This window comes from Opisthorchis viverrini (assembly GCF_000715545.1).
Source record: "Opisthorchis viverrini unplaced genomic scaffold opera_v5_262, whole genome shotgun sequence".
NCBI classification, from domain to species: domain Eukaryota; kingdom Metazoa; phylum Platyhelminthes; class Trematoda; order Opisthorchiida; family Opisthorchiidae; genus Opisthorchis; species Opisthorchis viverrini.
This window is the reverse complement of record NW_008751916.1, coordinates 581,581-608,347: the sequence shown is the minus strand read 5'-3', so window position 1 is coordinate 608,347 and position 26,767 is coordinate 581,581. Positions and strand designations below refer to the sequence as shown.

At 41.4% G+C, this 26,767-nt stretch overlaps 1 protein-coding gene across 1 annotated transcript in view; it reads left to right on the top strand.

Moving 5' to 3' along the window:
* T265_14776 (hypothetical protein) overlaps positions 1-10,971 on the top strand; it is a gene marked incomplete at both ends in the record, with an annotated part of 31,569 nt that extends 20,598 nt beyond the window's left edge. The window contains 2 exons of the mRNA XM_009175173.1: positions 2,333-2,766; positions 10,629-10,971. Coding sequence (XP_009173437.1) covers positions 2,333-2,766; positions 10,629-10,820 — 626 coding nt within the window. The remainder of the gene's footprint in view (positions 1-2,332; positions 2,767-10,628) is intronic.
* Between the last annotated feature and the right edge of the window lie 15,796 nt (positions 10,972-26,767).

The window sequence follows — 26,767 nt, the reverse complement described above, 5'->3', positions numbered from 1 at the left end:
ACAGCCAGACTAAATAGTTGAACTTGAATAGCTTGTAGACCCGCGCAAGTGTCTTTTGAATGCAGAGGTCTGGATTATGCCTTCGGACTCAGGTAACCCTCGAGGCGGATGGAAATCTGAGGCGCCGCTGTTATGTCCGTATTAGGGATTCCAGGTATAAGACCCAGAATGCATGAGCTTGGCCTGTAAAACAAACGGTGTCTGCTAGATGTGATGTGGTCACATCGAACTGGCTTTCTCCAAACGCCGCTTGATAGGAGTGTATGAAATGATGCAGTTAAAAGCTGATGGTAGACTCCGTTAATTTGTCTTCAGTTATGATTTAGGGTTTGGTCTGAAACTTGAAATTTGACGTGGATTAACAGAAATTAGCGTCAGGCTATTGTTTGTTTAGTCTTCTTGTAGCTCATTCACCAGTAGTCTCTTTCTAATAGGAGTTTCAGATATATACGTTCTCAATCACTTTATCCTAACTTTGCGTCCTATGATCAATGAAACTTTTGGCTCTTGGATCTTCATGAAATGTTTTAAAATATTCATTTTCTCCGAAAACATTCAAATGAACATCCTTTTCGCTCCCGGAGTCAGATTTTTTTTACCAGGCTTTGTCTTTCCTGTAACGGCGAGAAGCCGTGAGCAGGAATGTACTGTCTGCGCACGCTTGCTTCTTGTGGTTTCTGTGGTTTCATCAGACCATCAGAATAGTACTATCAATGGTGTTTGTTTGACCACTGTGTTCTAATTTGAGAGTCACCACTACATTTAAGTGAACTGAGTTGAACGTATTCACCGCTCATGCCACAGAACATGAGAGTACTTTCAAAATATTTTACCGCGTACCTTTGAGCCAGTCACGAAAGCTACTAATTAGGTTGCTACCGCTCGCGGGCGCTATCAAGATCCAGATGCAAAACGCGGATTTTCGTGTCCAAGGCGAAATTTTATCACCTTAAGAGCCATTCAGGTTAAGTGATCCCATCTGATTCTGAGCTCATCGGTACTTATTCATGCATGTATATGCCCAGACATACACGTGATGTCTGACTAATGTCGCGCAAATTTGAATTGTATTCGCCAAGATGAATAATGATTGAAAAAAAGTTTTTCTGGTTCCTCTAAACGTGTGTTCAGTTGAGGCTTCCAATGGGAGTTTCAAACTCATATCTGGGATAAGGTCTGTGATCCAGTGCAAGTGTAACGGGTTACGTGACAGATAACTGATGAACTGTGCCAAACTGCTTTTACAAGCTCTTGGGCGTTTTGAACTGATTTAGTCCTCTTTTGCCAACAAAATTGTGTCATTTTAGGTGCCAAACCGCTTTTACAAGCTCTTGGGCGTTTCGAACTGATTTAGTCTTCTTTTGCCAACAAAATTGTGTCATTTTAGCCAGAAATTCTGACCGTTGCTTCGGAGTACACTTTCCGCTTACAGAATAAGATGTGTAATCGTGCATTCAAGTTGTTTACAACTTGTCTGACAAGGTCAAAACACGGAATACCATCATTTAGCGTCAGAGTTATCCGAGTACAATCACTTTTATAATATATAAAGGGAAAACAAAAAATCTTGATAACTTGTCTTTCAAGGTATCTGAAATCTCCCTTTACTAAGGACCGATTTAGCCGTAAATCGAAGATCATTTATCGGCTGAACTATTCTGCAAATAAACATATCTACCTCTCCATAAGAGCATTCTGTGTAGACTTTAGGCATCCAGTCGTAAGCGGTACCACTATTCAGTGGTAATTGTCCCTAACAAGTCATAATATCATGCTGTTTCTAGCGGCACTTGATATACCACTGTATAACGATGACCGGTGTGTGAATTTAATGCGATAAGCAAATCTCGCCTGACAAAAGAAGCCAAACTTGTGGCAATGGTAAGGAGAAAGCTGGAATTCAAAAAAGCTCAGAAGTTTTTCGACACAACGTTTTTTTGCAGTTTCGAATTTGTCTTGAAGTTTTGATCGCCTTCACTTATCTTTCATGAAGCGTGCTGCCCAGTGTTTCCATCTGACATGCAAAATATTTTGGATATTCCTAAATTTCCTTTAAAGGCGCTCAGATCAAAACCTTTCTGGGGAGAAGTTAATCCTCAGAAAATTAATTAGGGTTCTGTGAAAGAAATAAGAGGTGGCTGGTTAGACATAGTGAACCCACATGAAAATATGGTGGAGAGTGGCCTGCTTTCCGGGGAAGCTCTTTAAGAGGCGTCATGATACACTTATACTCATATTACTGCAAGGGTTCATTGGGCGTTTCTGAAGGATACTAGATCAATTTTATAAAATACCGGCCAAATTATATTTGCTTCTAAATTTATTCCTATAGGACTAGCATACCGGACGTACTCACCAGCCTTGGATGGCAGATCCGGGGCCGGTTTCTATGATTGTGGGGGACCTTTCACAAACGAACGAAACATGTTGCAATCAGACCTGGTTCATCCCACCCTCCTTCAAACTCATCTCTACCCAGTGACAAACGTACTAGATTACTCTCATTCTGACGTAACCAATTTCGAACTGTACGTTCAAGCCAATCAACAGACATCTGATTGCTCCGGTGACTTTCAGTATGTAAAACCAATACAGGTTGTGCGCACTTTACAACCTGCACATACGTCGCAAATTGACAGTGCGATTCGAAATTTCTCACTTTCACTTCCCCGTGGAACGAACGCCTGTGAAGATATCTCTGCCAACGGCACCGAAATGGTTAGTTTTTGCGGCAGCAAATATTCCGGACGAAGGCCTATTCCCACTGTAAGTTTCGTAAACAAATTTTCTCAACGCATTGATGAAACACTGCTTTTCTGCGCGCACTGTAAGATTTTCAGCACACTAGGTTACCCTCACCTTTTCAACAGGGTAGAATTTTTCAAGATCAACAACTTTCCCGAAACTGGGTGATGTTGAAAAGAGCGTACGGATTCCACGCACAAAAAACATTGGGAAAGAAGTGGTTAGTTTTGCGTGCATCAAAATTGCGTGTTTTGATATGATCCGGCGACAAGACGTTTTGGTGGAGGAGTTGACCTAACGTGAAGAAAATAATATTCTTGCAGGGTATCACAACACGATAGAATGCAATAAACACACGGGTTTCACATTGTTTCAAAGCATTACAGCAATAAATGACCACTCTTTATCAGTTGATTGTAGTTGCTTATTGTGGATAACAAAAAACGCCTACATTTTGAAAAAAAAACAGAAATATCAACAATGTTTTCAACCAAAAAACGTAGTTAATAACCTCACCTGACTTAGTTGTACAAATGTCTAGTTTTTTTCCAGCAGGTATTCTTTTTTGGAAACCAACCATCATTAAAGCAAGCCTTAATGGGAGACAACACCACGTGGATAGTAGTGTAAGTGGACTGGGGAATTCGCAATCAAACCATCTGGTTTCCCGAATAGTAATTTATAAAATTGACCGTTTGATCACCAGCGGCTGGTCCGGAGTGTACATAACTCGCAAATAGACGGGATATAGTACCACTCATTCTTCATATACGGAAGCTGCATCCTGTGTTCACATACTGACGCTTTATAGTATGAGGATCTTCCCTAGTTACAACTTCTCGCAATGTCAACTTTTTGCCGGCTTTTGTTGAATATTTATAAAACAATTAATATATACGTATATAATTACATAATAATACATATAATATGTACTATATAATATATATACCATATATCATGTATAATATATAATTTGAGTAAAATAATTGTACATACTCATTGCTGTCTTCATTGCTGTCACATTATTTTGAGGAATCTTATGGTCACGGAATCTGGTCTACTCCTAATGCACAACGATCGACCAAAATTTAGAATGGGATGAAAATAACGGCAGTGCTTTGAGCTTGCATTAGTTCGCCCGAGTTTGACTGGGGAAAAACAGAATCGGGACTAGCAAGATAACATTGGTTTTCCTACTTCTGAGATACTGTAGATCAATCTTGGAAACAATCTGCGAGGAACTTCTAGTAATTCTCGATAGCTTTCACCAACAGTCATTGTTGGTGGATGGGGCTGAGTAATGCTTACGTAGCAAGTGACAAGTCTCCTCAGAAATCTGTATGAAAATCCATAAAAATAATATTTTTCTCAACCGGAGTAAACAAGCAACAAAAGGGGAAAGATGGAAGCGACAGGATCATGCGGTCATCTACATTAGTGAAGTTTCTTCAAGAAGTTCGATTACAAGTTCCGTCTTTTTATCTCACAACTTTTGGCTTGCCTCAAGTGGGTATATAGATACCTTTTCGGCAGACGCTTCTCAGTTCTCGTTCTAGAGCTGCTAACATGTAGGTCGAGAGGTTACTATCGCTAGTGATAAGTGCGGTATACTTTGTGCGATTTCAGTGGCAAGGAAATCAGATTGTATGCTGACCAGCTTAGCACATTCACAGACTTCGACAAATGGGGTGATATGATTTACTTTAAAGTGAAGGATATGTGCAATTCGATACGAACCAGAGACAAAAACCATAGTTATTGTACGCTAAATCCGAAAACGGATAGGTAGTGTATTACAATGGTTGCTCTGCAAACTCGGTATTCATTAATAGGACTGGCCAGGGCTGTTCGGACCCTTGGAAAATTGCTCCGGTGTTTAGGGTCCCTAGGTCAGTAATCTAGCTGCTCTCACCTCCCTGGTCACCAGACTTAGTAAACCGATAACTTTGGAATGCCAACCAGACCTTGTGTTTACGGTCTATTCTATAACTTAATTCAACCACACCCACAGCCAATTAGTCCTTATCTCCCATAATTTGGTCATTTGGGAGGTGTTCCTGCAACCCAGAGGATTATTGTATCGTCTTAGCAGAATTATTGGTTGGTACGTTCAGCTAGACGCATAAATCATGATAAAATTTGTCGATGTCAGTAACCGACATTTATTAACTTTCTGAATCAGTGTAGATACCCACAATTATGACTGACGTTCGGAAGCGGTAAAGTGTTCCCTGAGCGCTAGTGTCAGTAATCCCGTTATGTTTCAATGGCCCAATAAATCCCAAGATGGAAACCTGCGGTTATTTTTTTTCAGATAAATCGTTCACCCCTTTTCCTTCTTAGGTCGCTTTTCGCGTGAATGAATCCAGTGCATTTCTTAGCCTCTAGTTAGTAGATCTCCGCTTTGGAAACAACACATTTAACAACAAATTTCGTCTGCCTGACTGAAATGAAGCTGTGAATATCAGTGTAATGCGAGCGCAAAATTTATCTCATAACTACTGAATACTGACCTATTTAGACTTGTTCGGTCATGGCAATCAAAATACGTATTCAAGTTGTCACGATGAAATGAACGAAAATATCGCCGGAAAAATATTTCTTACTGCCAGTTTGTCTTTGTGCGCGTTATCTTGAGGGAAGTGGGGGTCATTGATTCATGTCACATTGAGCGGGACGACTGTCAGTAATACAACCCAGCAAAATCTTCAAAAAAGTAGTTACCAGGATTTGACCGACCCTTAAAATCCTCGAGTTTGGTCACGGCCGTTTGCGGAATTTGCAGAATATATAATCAAATTGCTATCCTTAGAAGACTCCCGCACCTCCTGGCTCAAATCTCATTTTGAGAGCTACGCTTAAAGAGCTGTTCTTCACAGAGGCTTACAAAACCACAAATTACCAAGAGCCTGTGTCAGAACGATCAGCGAATTTCAGAACTCCCTCCAAGCAAGACGATTATCGCTCCCATACCGTAGCTAACAGTGAACGGATACATTCAAAGTATCATACCATTTACACCAAAACTATGTGAACCTGGAGAAAGTTGATTTGTGAATCAGAGGAACGTAGAGTTGGCTGACCGGTCGATGGTAGGTGTTTTATCGTTTCGCTTATGACTGTGGCAACTTGGTGAGTTTAACGAGCCTATTTCGCCCATAGAACAGGCTGTATTAGCTATGTGCAGAACCTAAACCCAAACCATATTGATCTAACTACATGGAAGCGAAGTTAAATCCCGCACAGTGAACAGTGCAGGAAGTTCGTATTGGCGAAATTCACCTCCTGTACTCCTACTTAGGTACAATTTCCAATGTCAGAATTTTTTTCGGCCAGTCCTACCTCTCAGGTGTCCGTGAGGGAAACAGTACACCGGATATACTAGGTTATGCAATGATAGCGGTACAAGGTGCCTGAATTGGATGTTAAGCATGAAAGTGGTATTTTCTACCTTGGAATATGCGGTGGCTTGCCTGCTTAACTTTATTTTGATCAGATGAAGATACTGCAATGTTTTATTCTCTAACTGAGGGCACTCTACCCTGCAAAGCAGCGCGGCTATCTCATCCTTGTTTGAGATCATTTGCGGGGTGCGCGACAAACCGAACCGCAAGATCATCACATTATTAGGTGACAGACCGAAATTAGGCGAAATTTGTCACCATAAAACACTGATTGTGGTCTGCTTTGTCGGAGAAGCTTTGTGCAGTAAACTGCACGTTCGATGTGGTTCGACAGACAATCTTGAGCTCCTCAAGTTTGCTTCCACGATGCCACTGTTTACCCATTTGCATCATATTTTGTTAGCTGCTTTGTTTAGTTTTACCATTCTAAGAAAAATGCTGAAAAGGGACTCCTGAGAGAGGAAACTGAAGCAATTTAAAAGCACGAAAATTACCCTCCACTGGTCTATACAGTAGCCTGGTAACCTGACCTTCTCAGAAACAGAAGATGGTGAAATCTGGCTAGTCCATGGTCCCAAGCATGAAATGAGTTTACCGTTCACGGCTGTTAATGTTTTGTGTGGAATCCTCACCTTGGTTTTAGATACCATAGTTTTAATGCATCCAGCCACTACAACGCCATACAACTAATATAGTGCTTGGGTTCGAACAATAAACTTAGGGTTACTGCAGCTCTCGCAAATGGTTACTTATGAGGCTTGAATGCAATATCTATGTGTATCAAAAGCAAGCGCCAATGCCAAAGTACAATTTCTGCCAGATATACACAGCCTTTTATGCGAAAACCATAAAGTGTAACGGTTTTCGGTCTGCATTGTTGTATCATCATACGCCTCTACTGAGCAGTCTTCAAAAGACTGTCCGGTAACTCTGTCAAAACGAACCAATAATTCGGAAAGTTTTGAAGGAACACCTGAATGCTGATTATTTTCAACCAAACTATCCTCTTAGGTTTGCAGTTCCTTGCTGTAATCTGAAATCCCGCGCCTACCTACCAATCGTTTATGGTATTTTGAACTAAATGTTTCGCATTCGGAAGCAAAACCGTCGGCCGTACTACTTTAGTCGGCGCACTGTTCGTCACGCAGACCTCTGTCAGTGAAGCTAGCATTTTGTCTAGCAATATATCAGAATGAATAGAGTAACATGTTATCGATACTACTTTTCGATATTTAATATGAACATCTGTTGACATGAATATCAAACAATCGGTTAACCGCGGAAATGACACCACGCTTACGTGTTCCAGAGCCTTCTTGGAGAAACAGTATTTTGTGTAGCTTTACCCATGTAAAACCATGTATAATTGCTAACTCATCGATTAAACTTTGAGGTGCCTTTTCATAGTTTGTTCGCAAGCTCATTGGGACGCTTGTCAGAATGACAATGGCATTTGTCCTCGAATATATGTCAACCTCGCCAGATGGAATGATCATTTAGTTGCAAGGACAGTTGTTCTGTTCGATCAAAACTTATGTCATTACTTTTTACGTGTGTGTTATTCTTAGCATACTGTTGCTCTTCCAGCTATCCTTGAGTTGCTCAGAATACCATGTAGTATAACTACTTGCGGGTTTATAGCATGGCTCTGATTCACAAGCAAGATCTGCCTGAATGAGCAGAGCGCATTAAATCCTCAAAGCACGCTCCCGACGTTAGTTCCTAACGATAGATTTTCCGAAGTTGGATTCAACCTTGGTAATGGTATTCCACAAACCTATATATCTCTCTCTGCAGGAGTAAACTTGTTGGTACGTTGCGTCGTTTTGAAATATCAACATACTCGAACGAAGGGACATCCACAGGAGATAATTGGAAGGCCGGTCGTTGTTCGCTGTCTCGAATATCATGCCACATGCCTTTATAATTCTCAACCAAATAAATGCCGGATCCTTCGCTGATATTTTGTAATCTTAATTTATTACCCAATATTCTCTTAAGCAGTAGACAGACAAATGCTCCGTGAAAGATCCAAGACCTCGCAGTTCCAACTTGACGCTCATTCAAGACCAAAAGAAAAATAAATCACAAGAACCCTCTCAGCAACTAGGCCATAATGCTTAGTTCTTCAGAGAAATTATCTCCTATGTTCCTAGAGGGAAATGAATTTTAATAGTGAATAGCCATTTTCTCTGATCAGTTATTTCTGAAAAACACCATGCAGAATGTCAGAGTATAAGACCAGTAATATAAGTTGCATTATACAGCACTGATTCTCCCGTACGGGAATTAACCGAGAGTTTTTTTTGGATGGATGCGGAGGTAGAACAGGCATTGATTTTGGGGTTCTGCTGCCAAGACACTGCACTGCATGATTCTGAGATGCAGTTAAATAGATTAGGAATTTGGTAGCAGACGAAGAACACACAGTGTATCAGTGAGCAGTGAGACTAGGCGCACAATACACGGCGAAAAGTGTGGGCACACCACAGATGCATCAGTGTAGACTGCTACGTAGCTGACAATTTCGCTAATGTTTAAACCGATTTGTGTAATATCCCGTCTGTTTGGTCCCGGCAAGCAGGTGAATTCGCAGTCAGTTTCCTGCTTATGATACGACAACAGGCTCTGATAAAGGTTGTGAAAAATGCTGCGGAGTTTCTTCACCATCGGTCGCGAAAATCCTGGCCTTATTGACATAGACGACGGTTAACAACAGGCTCTGGTAAAGGTTGTGAAAAATACTGCGGAGTTTCTTCACCATCCTGGCCTTATTGACATAGACGACGGTTTCCGGGACTCCGGTCACTGTTCAAACAACATTCACTGTTGATTTTAATCGCGAAGTCTTCCCTCCGTTCCGCTTGCTAACATGGAGTGAAAACAATCCTAAACTGTCAAGGGTTACTAAAAAGGAAAAAGTGACAAGAATTTCTACCACTCCCAAGCAGTTTTTGATATTTGTTACAGCACTCTCGGCTGTGAACTTCACTTCAGTCCACCGACGAACTCCACCGCTGACTACAAGCAACTCCAAGATGTCAACATTTGACACCGCGACGTAAATTACACTTAGGCACATAAATATCGCAAAAGGTTTTCATATAGGTGTTCTAGAAAAGTTTGAAAGTTGTGCTCGTTGTTGCTACTGTTGTGTGTGCTCCTCATATTTTTGAATAAATTCGACAGGAAATTGCTTGGGGCTGGACACGTCCACCATCCTCCCTATGATCTCTTTTTTTGCTAACAAACACTGAGCTAAACATTCCATCTCTCACGGCCCATTTCTAACTTTTGTTGAGTGAGGTGGATTAAACTTTCATGATGGGCGATTAGATGACACAAAATATGTCACAACTATGACAGGCGTTCTTGTGTGAGAGGCAATAATACAGAAGGTAGGCACTGGATTTTAGAGACGTAACTAATTCACACTTCAAAGTTAATCTACTCACGTACGAACGGATGCTGACTGCTGTTCTCCACTATCTACCAAGTCGTTGATTTGCATAGGAAGTTTATCCTGCGTATCTAATCGACTGATGATTGCGTTGATTGCAACGGCCGATTTTTCTCACGGCACAAGTTATTTGTTTCATCTTGCACATATAACACCACCTTTCAGTGTTTAATGTTCACTGCACCTATATCCAGTCTTGGCAGCTCGTATTGCTGGGGCAGCGCAGCTAGTCAAACTTTCATCAGCTGGAGCACTCACAAGGTCATGTTCGGCTAACGAGGCCAGCTGACTCCTGGTCTGACAGCCTAGTGCTCTGTCACTGAATGCCCCATATACTGGCTCCGGATGAGGTGTGCACATACTACCAAATCAAGCAAAGGTTAACCTCGGCTCATTTACTCAGCCAAGATGTTCTTAAAAGTCAACATGTCGCAACTTTGCATGCTCCCGGTTTTTAAATGGCCCAGACGTCTTCCACACCCATCTAGTGAGAAGAAGCACCAGTGAATTACACTGAGAGCCTAGCAAAACCCTTCAAACCCAGTTGGCTTATGCTGTGCTATGCAACTTAAAATCAGTCCCCTAGGGTTGGTATACGCGGATCAATCCAGTTTCTTGCTACCAAGTTTCCATATTGTAGGAATTTTGGTGAGCGATATCCAGATGAAACACAATGAACTCCAACATAACCAAGATGAGTCAACGTGACTGGTTTCGGTGATAATAAATAAGAATAGTATATTGGGGACGTTACTCCAACAGCATTTTTGGTGGTTGTTTACTATTGATGGGCATCCTAAGATGGGATCTTTCCCCTGAGGCCAGTCATTGATTTTTAGTTATGCATTTGTAGAGGATAATCTGGACTACATGAAACCAAGTGTAAGTTGCTATGAAAGTCTGAAATTGAAAAGGTGTGCATACATAAGAATGTGCGCTTAGAATTTCATCTATTCATTTTATCTAACCCAAACTCTCTGCAGCCAATCTGACATATTTCGCTTTGACCCATTGTCCAGGGGGAATATTTCAGCCCTGTGGCTGGTCCATGGCCCGCTCTACTCAGCGTTGAATCCAACAGCATTCCATCCGCAGATTGCGACTCTGGTCATGGTGACAGCTTGGATATTGTATCCAGCTCCGGACTAACCTATCTGCCCTGCCTATTGACCTCCTCAGCTAATATTCAGGCTGGAACAAAATTATGCTGACTGGACCCCTCGTATACGGTGAAAATCTTCTCCTATTCCTCGCTCGTGAAGCAAGCATAACAAGCTCAAACGCCACATTTTGTCTGTTTATTAGCGAAATTCCTCAATCATTGTAAATTTCCCCTTTTCCTTCGCTCTTTTTTTAAAAGGAGCTCATATCAAAAGCACACAGTATCACCATGGGCGACAAACGTCGTAGTACTGTTGTTTTTAGTTTATTTGCAGAAGAGAATGCTACATACTTGGGAGCAAATGTGAGCAATATCGTTCGATTTTTTGCCTTCGTTTTACAGATATTCCAATAAATGATGTCGGATATTTTAAAATAACCTTTTTGGGTGACATTTAGGATTTTGCAATGTACTACTTATAAAGTTGCCGAAAGTCCGTCGACAGCCCACGACCGGTTTCGCCCTTTTTGGAGCTCATCAGGTAGGCGCAGTCCCCGGGTTTCCGTCAACCTGATGTTCTACTTGAAATCAGATGGCACGAAAATAGCGAATATACACTCATTTGCAAACTAACTTGGTTTCTCGAGAGACTCACCTGGAACCCAGCTGAATCTCTCGCTTGTGATGTTCTCAGGCAGCTGAATGTGCATTTAAGATTGTTTCGGAAACGCAGGAAACAGTTTGGATGGTTAGGTTTGTTGCCTCGTTTTCCGCCTGCCATATATAACAACGGATATGTAAAGTTACATTCTGTACAGCAACCCTAACTGGATACTTGTGTTTGCGCGCTGAGCAAACCCTCAAGTGATACTACTTAGAGTTGGCATTCAACGATGATGAAACCAAATTGGTTCTACGCATACTTTCAAAGCGGGGCTTTTCACCAAAGTGAGATGGTAATGTTGACGCTAAAAAATGGAGAAAACGCCATGTTTCTCTCTTACATTGGGGAAGACAAGAATATGATGTCATTTGTAAATAAGAAAGATCAGCATCTCAGCCGTCGGTTTGCGAATGGAAGCATTCAATCGGGGGACCTAAGTGGTCAGGAGTAGTTTACCTGTCTTTTACCACAAAAATTTTTAACGTTAAATTTATCTCAAAGGAGAGAAGTACCCAAGGAAACCTGGACACCTGCACAGTTTATCCCAATGCTTGTTAATTGGCATTACGTTGCAACCTCAAAAACACATTTCACCTAGTCCATTTTATATGCACATGATTCAAACGATGAAACTGAAATGTAGAAATTATCTGCTGCGCCATGTTTCCCAAGCGATCGATCATGTCGAAGCAGTATGTGGAGCTGCAAAAATGGCGGGCAGACAAAAATCACTCGTGAACTGTTAATTGTTAAGCTCGGCTGGTCGGCGATCTAGACTGGAATGAATTATAGACCTCAAGCATCACGCTGTGACTGATAACATGTGACTGACCAATTCTTTAGACGTCCAATAAAACGATAATTTTGTGTGTTATACACAAGAGCGAATGTACCTCAGTCAAGCCCTAGAAGTACACAGAAAATGATAATCAAACATCTTCATTCTACTGCTTAGACAGAAATGTACTGTCTACTGAGATTCTATCAAAGAAAACTGAGACAATCAATGGGAGTGGGGAAACGTAAGAGGGGAAGTATACCTCGTAAGATAGGTAATTTAGTCAGTTTATAATAACCGTACAGAGAAGAGAATTTGATCTCTCGTCTACGAGTACCCACTTTGATCAAGCTAATTCATAGAATTAAGTAATGAGAGTTAGGCCTCTGAATACTTTTGATTGAAGAGCGACGGCAAAGTTTTTTTCTGCATCATAGAAACGCGAGGTGCGCTCATCTATCAATAGGCTGTTGGAACGTTAGGCTTTAAAAAGGAAGTTACCAGCTAAAGTGACCATCATTTTTAATCGTTTCTGCTGCCGCTGTAGAAAAGACGCATTCTTGGAAACAATTCATTTTGGTTTATTAGCGCAAGTAGAGTAAACCTAGACCGAGTAGTCAGGAAGTACCAAGTCTAATTTTTATGCGGTACGCATAAGTCCTATAAGTTCATTCAAATAATGTACGTAAGTATACTTAAAGAAATCACATATTTCTATCGGTCTACGTTGTTTCACGTGGACTGACGAGTAAGCAACACAAACCGGACCAGCCCTAATGTGAGCACACAACGAGTTAATGATAAGAAATGCGCCTGGAACTATCTTTGGTTGTTGTAAGGATGTTGTAAAAGCCGTTCCACCGCGAATGACACTCCGTGAAACTAGTGGACTCGAATCATATCTGAGATTCAGCAGATTAATATTCGTCAACTCAGGTTGCCCTGAGTGGGCCCAGATGACGATATCATTCGGTTTGACTTCGGTTGAAGATTAGAATAATATCAGTTGAACTGCCTTGCAAATACAGGTGCTTGATGTATCTGATCTATTCTAAGTCATTGTGTTCTTCAGGTGCTCTGCCCAGCCCGTTTTGGGTATTCGTGACATCCGTAAACTAGGTGGAGAACTATCGAGTGATGCGCTGCGATCAACAACCTAGTAAGGAGAGTTTCTTGTATGTGATTAGTTACACCGCCGCCTTCTGCTTCAGCATCCGTAGCCTTATAAGGGTTTATGGGTTTTCTGAACTCTAATACAGCAAAAACTACACTTAACTGGGAGGTAATGATCAGCGCAGCGTTTCGGTCACGCGGTAGGACGTGGTAATTCTCAACTGAACAGCCTAAGGGGGACAGTGATGTCCTCCAAGGTATGACTATCCTAATGATCTTTTTCACCGCAAAATTGAGGTATATTTTTCACAGCTAGTAAGTGCCCGTTCGTATTCTGACCCCAGTATTCTGCGTAAATTTTCATCAGCATGAGCCAAATCGGATTTCCAAAAGTCAAAAAAAAATTCACAACGAATTAACTTAATTACCACATACAGATCGACCTTGCTTTCACACCGATAGGAGTGGAGGACTACCAACTCAGAGTACACCCTGCATCTGAACACGCCATCACGTGTACTCACTGAAAAGATTCTGGTGAAACATTTTATTTAGAAAATTCCGGAACATCTTAACATGGCAAAGCAGATGGAACCGATAATACAGCTACCAGGTGTTAAATGTCGTGTTGCAGCTCACAAAAATTTAAGCTGATTACCCATAGTAAATGGGGGACTGTACATCCAAGATAGTAAAACGGATCCACAAGTCGATAAACCAGTGTTCCTTGATCGAGATCCACTGGTTTCAAAGTACATGATCACTCTACCCGAACCGAAATCCCGGCGAGGAAAAGGGAGCGCACCAGTTTTGAGGTCACCAATCAGGGGACAGGCCGGACAGTAAGCTTATGGGAATACTCACCCCAGACACTAATAATAAGTGCTTGTCACAATCGAAAGAGATTTTGTTACAATATATGTACCACTTTTGATTTTCCACACCAATACCTCCGATTTTGTCAGCAGTTGTACCCCAATACAGCAATTTAATCACAGAATCTTCATCTCAATAGGCTTAGCTCTGTCACAAACAATTAAAATTCCTCGATATCTGACAGCCGTTAACACCAGGCACGAAAATATTTGTGAGCACCGAAAATGGATCTGCTTATTTCTTGGTCTGGAAGCCTAACGTGCAAGTGGCTGACTCATCAATTAAAACTCAAATGCGTTCATTTGCTTATCTAACTAACTCTGCCACAACAGTCATTCGGATGGCCATCACAATGCTCTATCGTCCAACAAATATAAAGCTCGTAGAAATCAAATATTTTAAGTTGTAAGTTAGTGCAACATTCATACAGGAGTATAACAGGTATAAACAGTTCTGGTTACATGACTTCATATTCAACGATAGAATTATATAAAAAAAATAAAATCAGGATCTTCGAAACTAACCAAAATGGGCTCTTGTGAACGCAGAGGTAAAGTTTCAAACAAAATCTCACAATAACCAATAGTAGATTAGTAACTGTCCCTCAGATGTATCATTCATAATACACTTTAAAATCATATCAGTTTAAAATTTGTTTTTTAATCTTTCAAATGAAAACGTACTGCAATGACGGAGTGAAAGGCATGATTTGAACGCAACAGAAAACCATGCTGTCGATTTCATACGGTTCCAAACAGCGCAACGTGTTTCCTGATCTTCCAGTGTAATTTCATTTCCAATTAAAACATTGGTTCAGAGACTCATGTTGGTGGGATGTTTTTTGAAGGGCGTCTCTCACTATGTATTCTGCAATTATTTTGGGCTAACCAGAGGCGGAATTGGCTGCAGGTGATCTGCTCGGTGAGTGACTTTCGAGAAAGGCTCCTCTTCTGTTATTTTGGGCAGACGTTTCTACGTTTGAAATGCCAGGCAGCGTAAGAAACCTTACCAATCCAAACTGAAAATTTCACTCCTATGTCCACAGGCAAGTTATTTAACCTTCATCTTTTAACTATTAATTTCAAAAGCCATGTGGAAGTTCATGTTTAGGAAGACAAGTTGCCTTTTTTCATGGAAGAAGGCATACCTCTACCGTTTTATTTGGAGGCGTTCATAGTTTCTCTCTAGATGGGCCATTCAGCCCTGTTTCGGTTTTCAACCGTAGAATGATGCCCATCTCAGCACAATATTATAAAAGGAGGGAAGAAAAATAGGATTTTGCGTTGTTTCTATTGCTTGGCTTGGTTGTATTTTGTTGCAGCAGCCCCGAATACAAGGGCTATTCGATTCAGATGGTACTCAACAAACTTAATAGATCATATTTCTTCCACCCATCACACGTCGAACTGGTGGCCCGGCGGGCTTGCAAATATTATTGTTTTGAAGCGTGCACTGAACAACCCCTGTTTCTTCAGCTCAATTGTCGGAATATTTGCTCAAGATCCGAGTTAAGAAACAAGTTGGCAGCTGATAAAAAACTTGTACAAAAATTAAACCGCTTTTCTATTAATTACATCACTAATTTCAGGTAGTTTTGGGATATTTAGCTAAATAGTTTCAAGTATTCGGTCGTTTAAAAATGTTTTTTGCAGACATTTACTGCTTACGGAATTGTAGCAAAAGTCTCTCCATTTTTTTTCATTCCTGGACATCCTTGTTGTATTGGTGTCCTTTCGGATGCCTATTCACTCAAATCGATTATCAATTTTTACTTTTATGTGCTGACGACATCCAACATAACTGTTATCAACCAGGAACCAAGACGATTGAAGGCAAATAAACTCAGCTCTTTTGGACTAATATTTGGATTCCAGCATGCAAACACTCACGTTTTCCGCCCAAACTTAGCTCAACCACTTTTAGTTGTTGGTTGTGTGGAGAGAATTGGAACTTTTGAAGATGAAGAGGTCAGTCCACGCTGAAAAGCCGAGATGATCCTACGGCCGTCTTCTTTATTAGGAATCGTCAGTAATGCGCAACTTACGCAGCTCCAGATATTTTGAACCAGAGACCTCCCGGCTAGTTATTTGAATACAACCGTTTGGCCGCGAGGGGCTGGTCACTAGTGTGACTAAATCAAACTTACACAGGACAAAGCACGTCATCCTTGAAACAGGGAATCCGCAACATAGGGCCACGTGTTGATTGGCCTCTAAAATTCTTCATGCAGTCTGAGTTTTCACTAAAGTACACTTAATTTTTTTGTGTTCAAAAGCAGTATTTTTTATAATCAACTTGCATAGCGTGGTCCAGATAAACACGGACGGTCTTAGAATTCAAACAACTACCTAGTTATTCAAAACAGCCAAGTAAATGCTGGTTTGACCCATCTTTCGTTTTCTTTGGTGAATAACCAGTAACTGTCATTCAACACCCTGTCAGATGCGATGTGTGACTGTGTGGAATGGAATATAGTCCGATAATTCAGCTGAAGATATTGTGGTATGAGTGCGCGTGTCTGTAGGTGACATGAGAATATCGATTTTATGTCTTTCAGGAGACCAGTCCACCGGTATGATCGAAGTACTCGTTCACGACGGATGTCAAACATCAACAGGCGTAACTTGTATCCATGAAAGCCAATGCGGAGTACCCATATTAAGTCTAATATCAAAAATAACTCCAAAACAAAACATTGCCCTAGAAATCGTGTAGTCAACGAGTTTTTTGACTCGACCGTAGGGAAACGTGTAAAAACAATTACAACGGACAATGTAGATTATATAATGCAACTGTCCAGTTTTGTACTAATTATCTCAGTTGTAAAGGTATTTTCATCTTTATTTAACTCCCAAATGTACAACAGGGGTAGTCAGTAATATTTATAGCACTCGGTAGGTAATCACCTTTTACTTCAATGACTTATTATTTAATAAAACTACCTATAGACATGTAGTTGTCAACAGTGTGCACTATCCAGGGCAGGTGCAAGCACAGGTTTACCACCCGACAAGAACATATGCCATATTTTTATAGCTTTCTGTGAGGAATTGTTTTAGGTTGAATTCATTAATGCTTGAGACAGCCAGCACCAACGATATGCTCATGAATGTAAAATCCAATTTCCAGGAGTAGCGTATCATTCGCAGAAGAATTCACTCTCGTTCCTTTCAGTTAATCCACACGATTATTTTAATTTTTGTCCATAACTAGACACTGACAGAAAGAGTAATGTGCGAACATGCGATTTTCAGAATATCCGGGATTTGGTTTGGCTAATTGTTCTCTTGCCACTAATTACTGCATCGCGTGCCATGAGTGATCGGGGTTGTGTAATTATTATCCTACCTGTTAACGATCTTTGCAGAATTTCTGTTTGCGCTTATCTTCACATCACTGCGGTTTGGTCTGAACTGACAATTGATTCAGCCGATACATTGAGAATAAATAGGCCCATTGCAATCCGCTCCAACTATGTGAGATTTCCGATCATGATTAATTTTGCCGTCGAGTGATCAACCGACGCACGGTCGTATAACAGAAACGTACTTCCAAGACAAAACATCGAGTAGTGAATTGAAGGAAAAAAATAAAGATGTTTTTTGGGCGAGAGTTTAATAATTCAGGAGTATCAATGTCGACAAACATTCACACTCTTGATAAGCTTCTTAGATTGTTGATTGTTTGCAAAACGGATTCAAAATGATAAGACTCGTTTCCCCGTATATTTGATTAAACAAGCTTGTAAGGAAAAACAGCAAAAGTGATTTAAGAACGCCTGTCGGTAATATGAAGACGTAGAAGACCTCTTTGTAAGCCTCGGACGCAAGTTACATTGGCGTCTGGGGGGAAGTTGCGGATAAGCACCACTCTGACACTGGGTACGCCTGTGGTCACTTGTGGTCGATCCCACAAAGGATTTCGTACGCACACACTTTGCAGTTCTAAACCACTCTCTCTAGATCCTGTACATGTAACCACTTTCCGGGGCAATAACAGCCTTCTGAAATCTGGAGCGAAAATAAGCTTTTCATCGAAGATTATGCTTTTATGATGAAACCCAGGAAGGAAGAAACCAGTGGAACGTTGCTGAAGGGTTCTCATCAACTTTGTAACTAGTGGCAGCGCCACTAAAGCCGCTTGATTTTGACCAACCTTGGGTTGCATGTCACTTGACAGGTAGATCGTTCCATACACGGCATTCAACGCTGACGCCAGATTGCCGCCTAGTAAGTATGAATTGAGAGTTCTGGGTTAAACTTCGCTTGGATCTTGTTAGAAAGAATGGAACCCCTTGGGAAAATTTGCCCATAGAAAACGAAACACCCGGATACAACATCCTATTTCACTTAACTTAAACTTTACATGAAAAGATCCTTGCTGTTTGAAGAAATGTAACCTTTAAAAGCCTGTCTCTCATTTGATTTTTAATGATTCAATTTTGAAAGTAGCAGTAAGGCTGGTCAAGTGTGCTACCGTGTTGAATACAAACAGGCTTGGATGTCCTCCACTTAAACAGGAGTGATACACGGCAAGTTACTGTTGCACACATTCATCTTTCTTGTACTAGAAGACTGCGTCACCGTTTGTCAGCACATATCGTATGTGTGTTGAAAATAACAACTTTCTTGCCGAACTCAATACTATTTGACGGCATTTTTAGGTGCAAATATCTGGAAAATCGAAATCTTTCGATAGGGTATCTCAGCAGGTTTATCATGAAATTGAAATCGGAACAAACATGACTTGAAAATCCCTTTACCATTCTAATATGAATGATGCGTTTACACAACTGACATGCCGTTTTTATTTAAGCCGACATAGTTGACAGAAGGTACAGTTTCTGAAACTTTTTTAGCATCCTATGGATATCCAAAGTGGAAATTGACGTCAAATTGGATGCCTGTAGCCCCGTCCTTGCATTCCCACCAATGTCATGGACCGAACAAAAATTTTAGTGACACCAAAAAATATACATTTGAGCAAGCGGACCGAAGAGAACCGGGCAGATACATGAGAACACGCTGGACTGAAAACAAATCAGTTATTTTGTTACTAAGCACAGCTTTAGTGCGTCAAACATGCGCTATTCTGTCGATAAGAAGGAGACAAAAAATCGTCCGTTCCTTTCTAAAACATGTGAAACATAAGGTCATGTTAACGATCTTTGCAGAATTTCTGTTTGCGCTTATCTTCACATCACTGCGGTTTGGTCTGAACTGACAATTGATTCAGCCGATACATTGAGAATAAATAGGCCCATTGCAATCCGCTCCAACTATGTGAGATTTCCGATCATGATTAATACTGGCTTTTACACATTTCAAAGATAATCAAGTACTGACTGTTGTGATGTGACAATATCATATGACGTGCTTCCAGCGAACAAACCAACTGCGGCGGGTTTGAAAACATTGCGAACTTGCTTCTTTGGAAACCGATACGATATATGTTGGTAAACATATCGTTTCTCATAGCAACGTGATCATCCAATGAAACTTAGAAAGTTACAATCAGCTACAAATACGACGTAGTCAGTGGACCGAAGAAGAGGGTCCTATGACACACTAGAGAACCTAGATTTTTGAAACATGACCCTCTGATTCAACACATGAAATTCACAGGGAAAGGTACAGTAATTGTTTCAAAGGTACGAAACACAATGAGGCCTCAAATGAATTATTAATGGATACTTTGACTTTGAGTGTTCAGCGAACTGTGTCGGAAAAAATGGATGAAATCCATGCTCACTTGTTGTGATTGTAATTATCAGTCATCTGTTCACCACATCGAAACTAAACTTGTAGTATTTTCCTAGGAATATCTTCAAAAATCAACACTTTTACAATTCGAGTTCATGAAGACGAACCATGCTCAGTTTCTTCAAGTGAATACGTAAGAAGGACTCCTAAAATGGGTCCTAAAATGCTCCTAATAGGGCAAATCAAACACAGCGTAATGTGTTCTGTTTTACTTCAATTAAGAAGGTACCCGGGAATCAAGATTGCTTTGAGTTTGTGCCTCAGGTGCCCCGATGCCTTATGCAACTGTCTGTACCCGGTGGATCACTGCCCGGTTGAATATATGATTAGACAAATGCAATTCAGCGCTGCCAATCTAAATACTAAGTGAATGGCATCAGAACAAACAAAGAAATATCAGGAGATTGGTGGCTTAATTTCGTGAAGATTTTCGGATGTCAATAGATCAAACCGAGTGATATTTTGCTTGAAATATTTGCGCTAGTCGTCTACACTCTGGATTGCATGCAACGCGATCTCGTTTCAGACAATAATACCCGACGTCTGGGTGGCCGTATTTTCCAAACTATTAGGCTGGAGTTGATTTCCTGTTGTTGCTGTTGTAAATGTTTTGGGTGTCCGTTTTGCTGAAAATTTCACAGTGAATAACGTTCAGTCATTTGCGGGGAAAAGAAGTTATACTCCCAAGGGATTGTTCACACAATGCAATTCGTTACCGCTGACACCCATCTACTACTCCGCGTAAATAAGTTGTGGTAAATCATTTGGGTAAAAAGTGCTATCTACTGTAATCATCCGAACAAACATCAAGTGCGGTTGAGTAGATTTCTGTCTGAGCAGCCGACCATATATAGCCTTTTTGCAAAATCTCTCTGTGGCTTAAGAGGAGATGGAGTACAGGGCAGTGTGTAGGACAGACGTTCGCTTCCACTTATTACAATCAGTAGAATGTGCTGCACGGTTTCAAATTCCAGTTCTATTCACTCATTTTTGTTCACTAAACTTGCATCAATGTGCTATCGATGCGTAGTTGTAACATGAATGTAATGATTTGCTTACAGACATCAAAACATGGAGGATAGAAGATATCTTGCGATTTACTGTAAGTGGTCCAAGATTTTCTGTTGGTTGCCAGCCAGTTCTTCATTCCAAATTTGGTGTCGATCTAGTGAAGCCTCACTCCAAGTGGCATTTGGAATATCGGAAGCCTTAGTCTACCAGCTTACAGCTACAACATGCATGCACTTTGAGCACACCTGAGTTACAATATCTACATAATTTGGATCATTTTGCGGTCTGTTTCATAGACCAACACTGCTAAACCGACCATGGCAGGGTTTTGCACGGTTTTACAGAACATGGGCACTTCATTACTTTGCCCGAAAGCGAATGGGAGCATTTCATGGAATTTCACAGGCAGATATGTTGTGTTCGTCCGGGAGTGTGAACATTAACAAACCTGCTACCCGCTAGAAATTCAAATGCATCCACTCGCTGGCTTAACTTTGCCCCACCGGCTCCATCACCCAAATATGACCGATCAAAATTATCTTATCCATCAATCATCGAATTCTAGGTTACTTTGTGTTCTGTGTACCGAACGCGCCAATACACACAAGTCCATAGAATCCATTCCAAACGTACTGACTGTACGAACCCATTTGCAGCTCTTTGTGGCCTGCGACAGGTAAACAGCCAAAAATACTGTCGTTCTGCAAGATGTGTGCTGCAAAGTCTGTTTGAAAAACTGTGCGAATATCTTTGTCCGCTCAGACGTAGCATTAACTTTGGTGGGTTAACAGTAGAGTGAAACTTATGACGGTGCCCCAAGGTTTGCAGTTCACATCAGTCCACAGTAAAGGACACACACCGCTTATGGGCTCATCTATGTAAACCATCCCCTTCAGTATGAAATTTCTCCATCAACTGCGCCGGAGCCGAATGAAAATGTGGTAGATAAAACGTTTTTTCGGAGACTTGGGACGTTCACAAAAAGCTTCTAATCGAGAAGTACCAGATTTATATATCGTTTCAATATAGAGTTTAACCGTAGAAAGGGGAACTCCAAACCGCCTGACTCTTCATTTAGTTAAATATCTTGGAACAATAGTACTGTAAAGCACTGTTAGATGCTTGGTGACTGATGAGGTTCGCTTCGTAGTAAGTTGAGTTGAGGTCAGCCAGAAGTGTGAAAAACGTTCGACTAATTAGTTTCAATGAATACATGAATGCGTTAATAAACGAAACGAAAGGGTGCTGAAGCCATCTCTAGCAGCTTTGGTAGCCGCGAAGCATGTGCGCGTTATTATTCAGTTCTCTGAAAGGCGAATTTCGCAGCGAGGACAAACACAATCCTCAGTTAAAATAGCTCATATTTAACAAGACTTCTTTGACCCCAAGGTTCGGGCTTCATCGTAGTGCATCCTTAGTTGTTCAGCCATAAGGCCGGGATAATCGGCAGGCTAGAACACATCTTTCAAGAATTTGCTCCTCTCACTGAGACTGTTTGGATGGCAAATCGGTCTTGTTCCACGGAGGAGGATTTGTACTTGTTTGTGAGGCACTAAACAGAAGCTTGTATCAGCTGTACCAGTTCGGGTATGCTTTTGACAGTGCGGAAATTTACGGGGACTCTTCTAATAGTGCTTGCTATTTGGTGGTCATGGAAATTTAAGGACATCTACAAACCACTTAGCTACATGATAATCAGGTCAACGTTCACGGGTTATGTATAATGTGCCTTTACAAAAATCTTAGACTTGGTGTGACCGACACGTTTCAGCATGTTGAATTCATTCTGAAATAAAACAGACAATGGAAGAATATGGGAATCATGGATAACTTGATTCTTCACTAGGGACACGTCCTCAGGCTGCTTGTCTGTCAGCACTTCAGATTTATCAACTAAAGTTCCGTTGAGTGTGGTTACACAATCCATCCTGTTAACAATGACAGCACCGGATATTTCGTCTGGTTTAAATTTACGCTATTCTCATCCTTTCAACTGACTTTTATGTGTTCTATAGGGGAAGCAAATTTTTCAACATAATGGTGATGAACAGAAGCGGTTGTCGGGGCCAGTTCGTTTGGTTTTAATCGGGTTCTCGTTCTCAAGCGAGGTAGAGATGATCACCACGAATTAGTCAAAAAATTTCAGTTACTTGCTAGGATCATGACGGGTAGTTTTTGGAGAATAAATTTCGAAACTTTCGAATCGTGATTGCATAGTTTAATTGTATGACCACTAGTCCGACGTCAAATACGGTACTCGTGAGATCACTGTGCTAATATCTGGAATCACCATTCAAGCATGGACTTTGGTAGAGCGTTCGCGATGGTTTTCGAGGAAATTCCAGTAAGCAAATTCTGAAGATGCGTACGGTCTTAGGTTTTCAGGGTCGCAATTCAGTGCAACCAAATCTCATAACGTTGCTTTGTCAACGTGAAGAACTTCTAATATACTAGAACATAACAACAGAGAATTTTTGTGAAGCAAACCCGCTTGCATGACAATTTGGTTTTAAAGGCAAACGCCGAACACATTCTAGCCGGAAATCTTCGGTTTCATTCTTCAGATGAAGGGGTTGCACGAAAATTTCTGTGTTCCAACCGTAAAACCTACAACTAACGGTACTGTCATGACATATCGGCCGTCGCTTGGTGTCGCCTTACTTGCTGCATATAGCAGGACGAGAAAGCGTAAACAGGTTACTGCTTACACCTTCCTTTCCCATTCACACAGTTCCCAACCCCCACACCCGTACCCCATTCTAAAAACCACACTCCCTTTGTAAGTCCATCCGTTAGGAGAGACAACCCAGTTCGTGTTGTATTGTTTTCGTCCGCGACGTCTGCTCGACAATGGGCGCCTCAGGCTTCTCGAATCCAGGTTGTTGGCGTCGACGCAAGGCCTGCCTGGCAAGTTTTCTGCTAACACTCTGAAGAAAGCAGGGCAAGCCGCTCTTGTTCTCAAATTTGATTCGCCTGGCATTCATGTGTTGTGTTTTAGAAACAAGGATTCAAGATACAAACATAGCAGATGAGCTAACCGACCTTATCAATATCCACTCGTTTCCGACTGCGCATCTCTGGCGGTCCAGAGGCCGCTGCGGCAGGATACGTAAGCGTCGGTATCGTCCTAGTTCATCAGGCAGAAGGATCCATGCTTGAGTGCATACCCGATATTAGTCACCTCTGTGCAGTTCGTCTGGCAGCGTCCATGAAAGAATCACACAAGCAGCAACCTGATCGATACCTGTTTATTATGTCTGTTTCCGCCCTAACCGACTGTAGGTCTGTCACCATCAAAGAAGCCGTGTTACAACGGTCTGAAATCTCAAATATCGTCACGGTTGCAAGTGATTAACTAGTCTTAGACTAAATCCGATGGTCCAACTGTATTGGACTGGGTACGTACGGACAATGGCGAACGATTAGTTTAGTTGACTACAGACTGTTTGCGTGCAGTAGTAACTTCCGAAATTCTCGAAGATTTCTGGCCAAATGGTGTCTTTGAACAACATGCCCAAAGTGAGCACACCACCATCAGTAAAATACGGTGGCGATCAACAACCGACTAACGCAAGTTTTGGAACACCAATGTGGATTCTCACCGTACAGTCTTCCCGAGTGACTTCTACACGTATAAACGACACAATTTTAGCACTCCTGGATTTCCAAATCACGCTGAGTTCATTTGTCCGGTCTATTCTCTTCAACGCACCTGCCCAGCAAGTAAACCACAGAAGCTTGTGAATATCATAAGTTCCTTGTATACCCAGCCTACCGAGTGTGTGCGCCTGTATGAGTGGGTCACAAAAAGGTGTCAATCAAAGCTATTCACACTATCCACTTCTTTTTCAGTTCTATGATGGGCCGAACGCCATACTGTCTTCAAAGCCCTGATGTTGAAATAGCTGCTATCTGAAATACACAGAGACATCGCTTTCAACTGCGAACAGCAGAAGAAGAAGCAGATGTTTCTATTCCATGCTTAAGCGCGCAATTTGCACCCACCACGTAAAAGGTCATTCTTCCTATCGTGCATCCCCTAAACATGCCATTTACAGTCTGAGGAGTGAAAGTCGGAGCTGTGGAGCATTCTACGTATTTTCGACGTTGTGTTAGTTCCAAATTAACTGCTATACGTTACGTCAACGCACGACTCCTTAAGGCCAGGAGCAAGTTTTCAGCGAGGCGATCTCTTCGTGAATCTCAAAGGAATGTGAGCATAGGGACGCAGTACAGGCTGTTTTTTTCTGGGGCTGACAGACCTGGCCACTGCGAGCAACCGAACTGGTAAGTTTTCATGTCTTCGACAAGTGTTGTTTCGGAGCCATAGCTTTTTTAGCCTGGCATAGGAGATTCCATAACGAGACAATTGGAAACATCCAACACCAAAAGCTCAGGTAGTTAAGCTGTGTACTAACCATGACAATGGAGCGTGAGTGCTATTTTTCGTGCCCAGTTTGGAGTGCCATATCAAGATTGTCTTAATGAATGCCTGGAGGTGTTGCCAAATCAGAGTGAATGAGGTATTCTAACTCTACGTCCCCTTCACTTCCACATGTATTATTTTCTTCACGAAAAATGTTCCAGCAAAATTGTGGTTGCACGGTAGTGAAGCGTCACTGTTGACCACAAGTCCTGGGTTGCCGACGGTGAATATGATGACGTTGTTTCATTTGTCAGGATCTTCCAAATGTGTCAGTGTTGTTTCATGAGGGAACACTACTCACCATGTTGCTAAAAGCCACCGATAGTGTGATACCGGTTTTACCCTAGTATTTTGTGGGGCACAACAGTTAGGCACAGCTCCCAAGCTTCCGCCAATCTTACGTTCAATTTGAACCGATATTAAACAAACAAATACTCAACCTTTTGCGCAAATTTGGTTTCCATAGAACTCTTGAATTGATTCAACCGGTGTACATGTCTTTTTATGGGAGCATGGTCACGTTGAGAGATTAATACATCTGGTAAAGTAACGTCAACAAAAAAGTCTTGGATCCAGTAACCCAGAAACATATAACGTGGGGAGATTTACGCCGCAAGCCACCAAAATTTCGCCTATCGGACGATTCTCTATCGATGGTTCAAACAGAAGTTCCTACTTTTCATCACGTGTGCTCACATATGATTCGCCTGGTTTATTAATAGCCGACGTAAGCTACGTGTGTGGGATTCACCTTGACGCGGTGAGTATCATGGTGACAGATTTTTCGCTCACAGTGTTATCTCGCAATAAGCCAAATCTACCGGCTTCGTTGTATTTTTGCGGATCAAGTGAACAAAGATTTCCGGATAGATATCTGCATGGAGATAATAGGGTTGCTTTTACATACAGAAATACTTCCAAACATATAGTTCAGTCTTCTGTGGATGAGCTGAATCACACTCACCAAACGTGACGAACTGTTTGCTTCGAAAGTCATTGTAGCCCAAAAATTTTCGGCGCATACTTGTGCCTTAGCTAGAGAGTGACTCAATGAAAGGTTTGATATACCAACCAATCAGCGATTCCCGCCAACTGCGCCATTAAGGACCAGGCTGTCGGGCCACTCGACAAAAGAACTTTGAATAATGTGAGTTGTGTTACTATCCTAGGGATGGTCCCTACATTGTACGAATATGCGATTAACTGACCATTTGTATTGTATCTCTACCAATGAATCCCTTTTAATCCCCTACAGATGAGTTTTGTCCAAGCTTTTCGCACGGGTTTACGGGTTAAAAGAGAAATGGTGTACACAATCGTTCAGCCAGTGGAGGGCCAGATAATTCACTTGGATCAACTGTGGATAGATCACCAAAGACAACTATATACCCATTAATCAGAATCAGTTCAAGTGAAACCGGAAAAT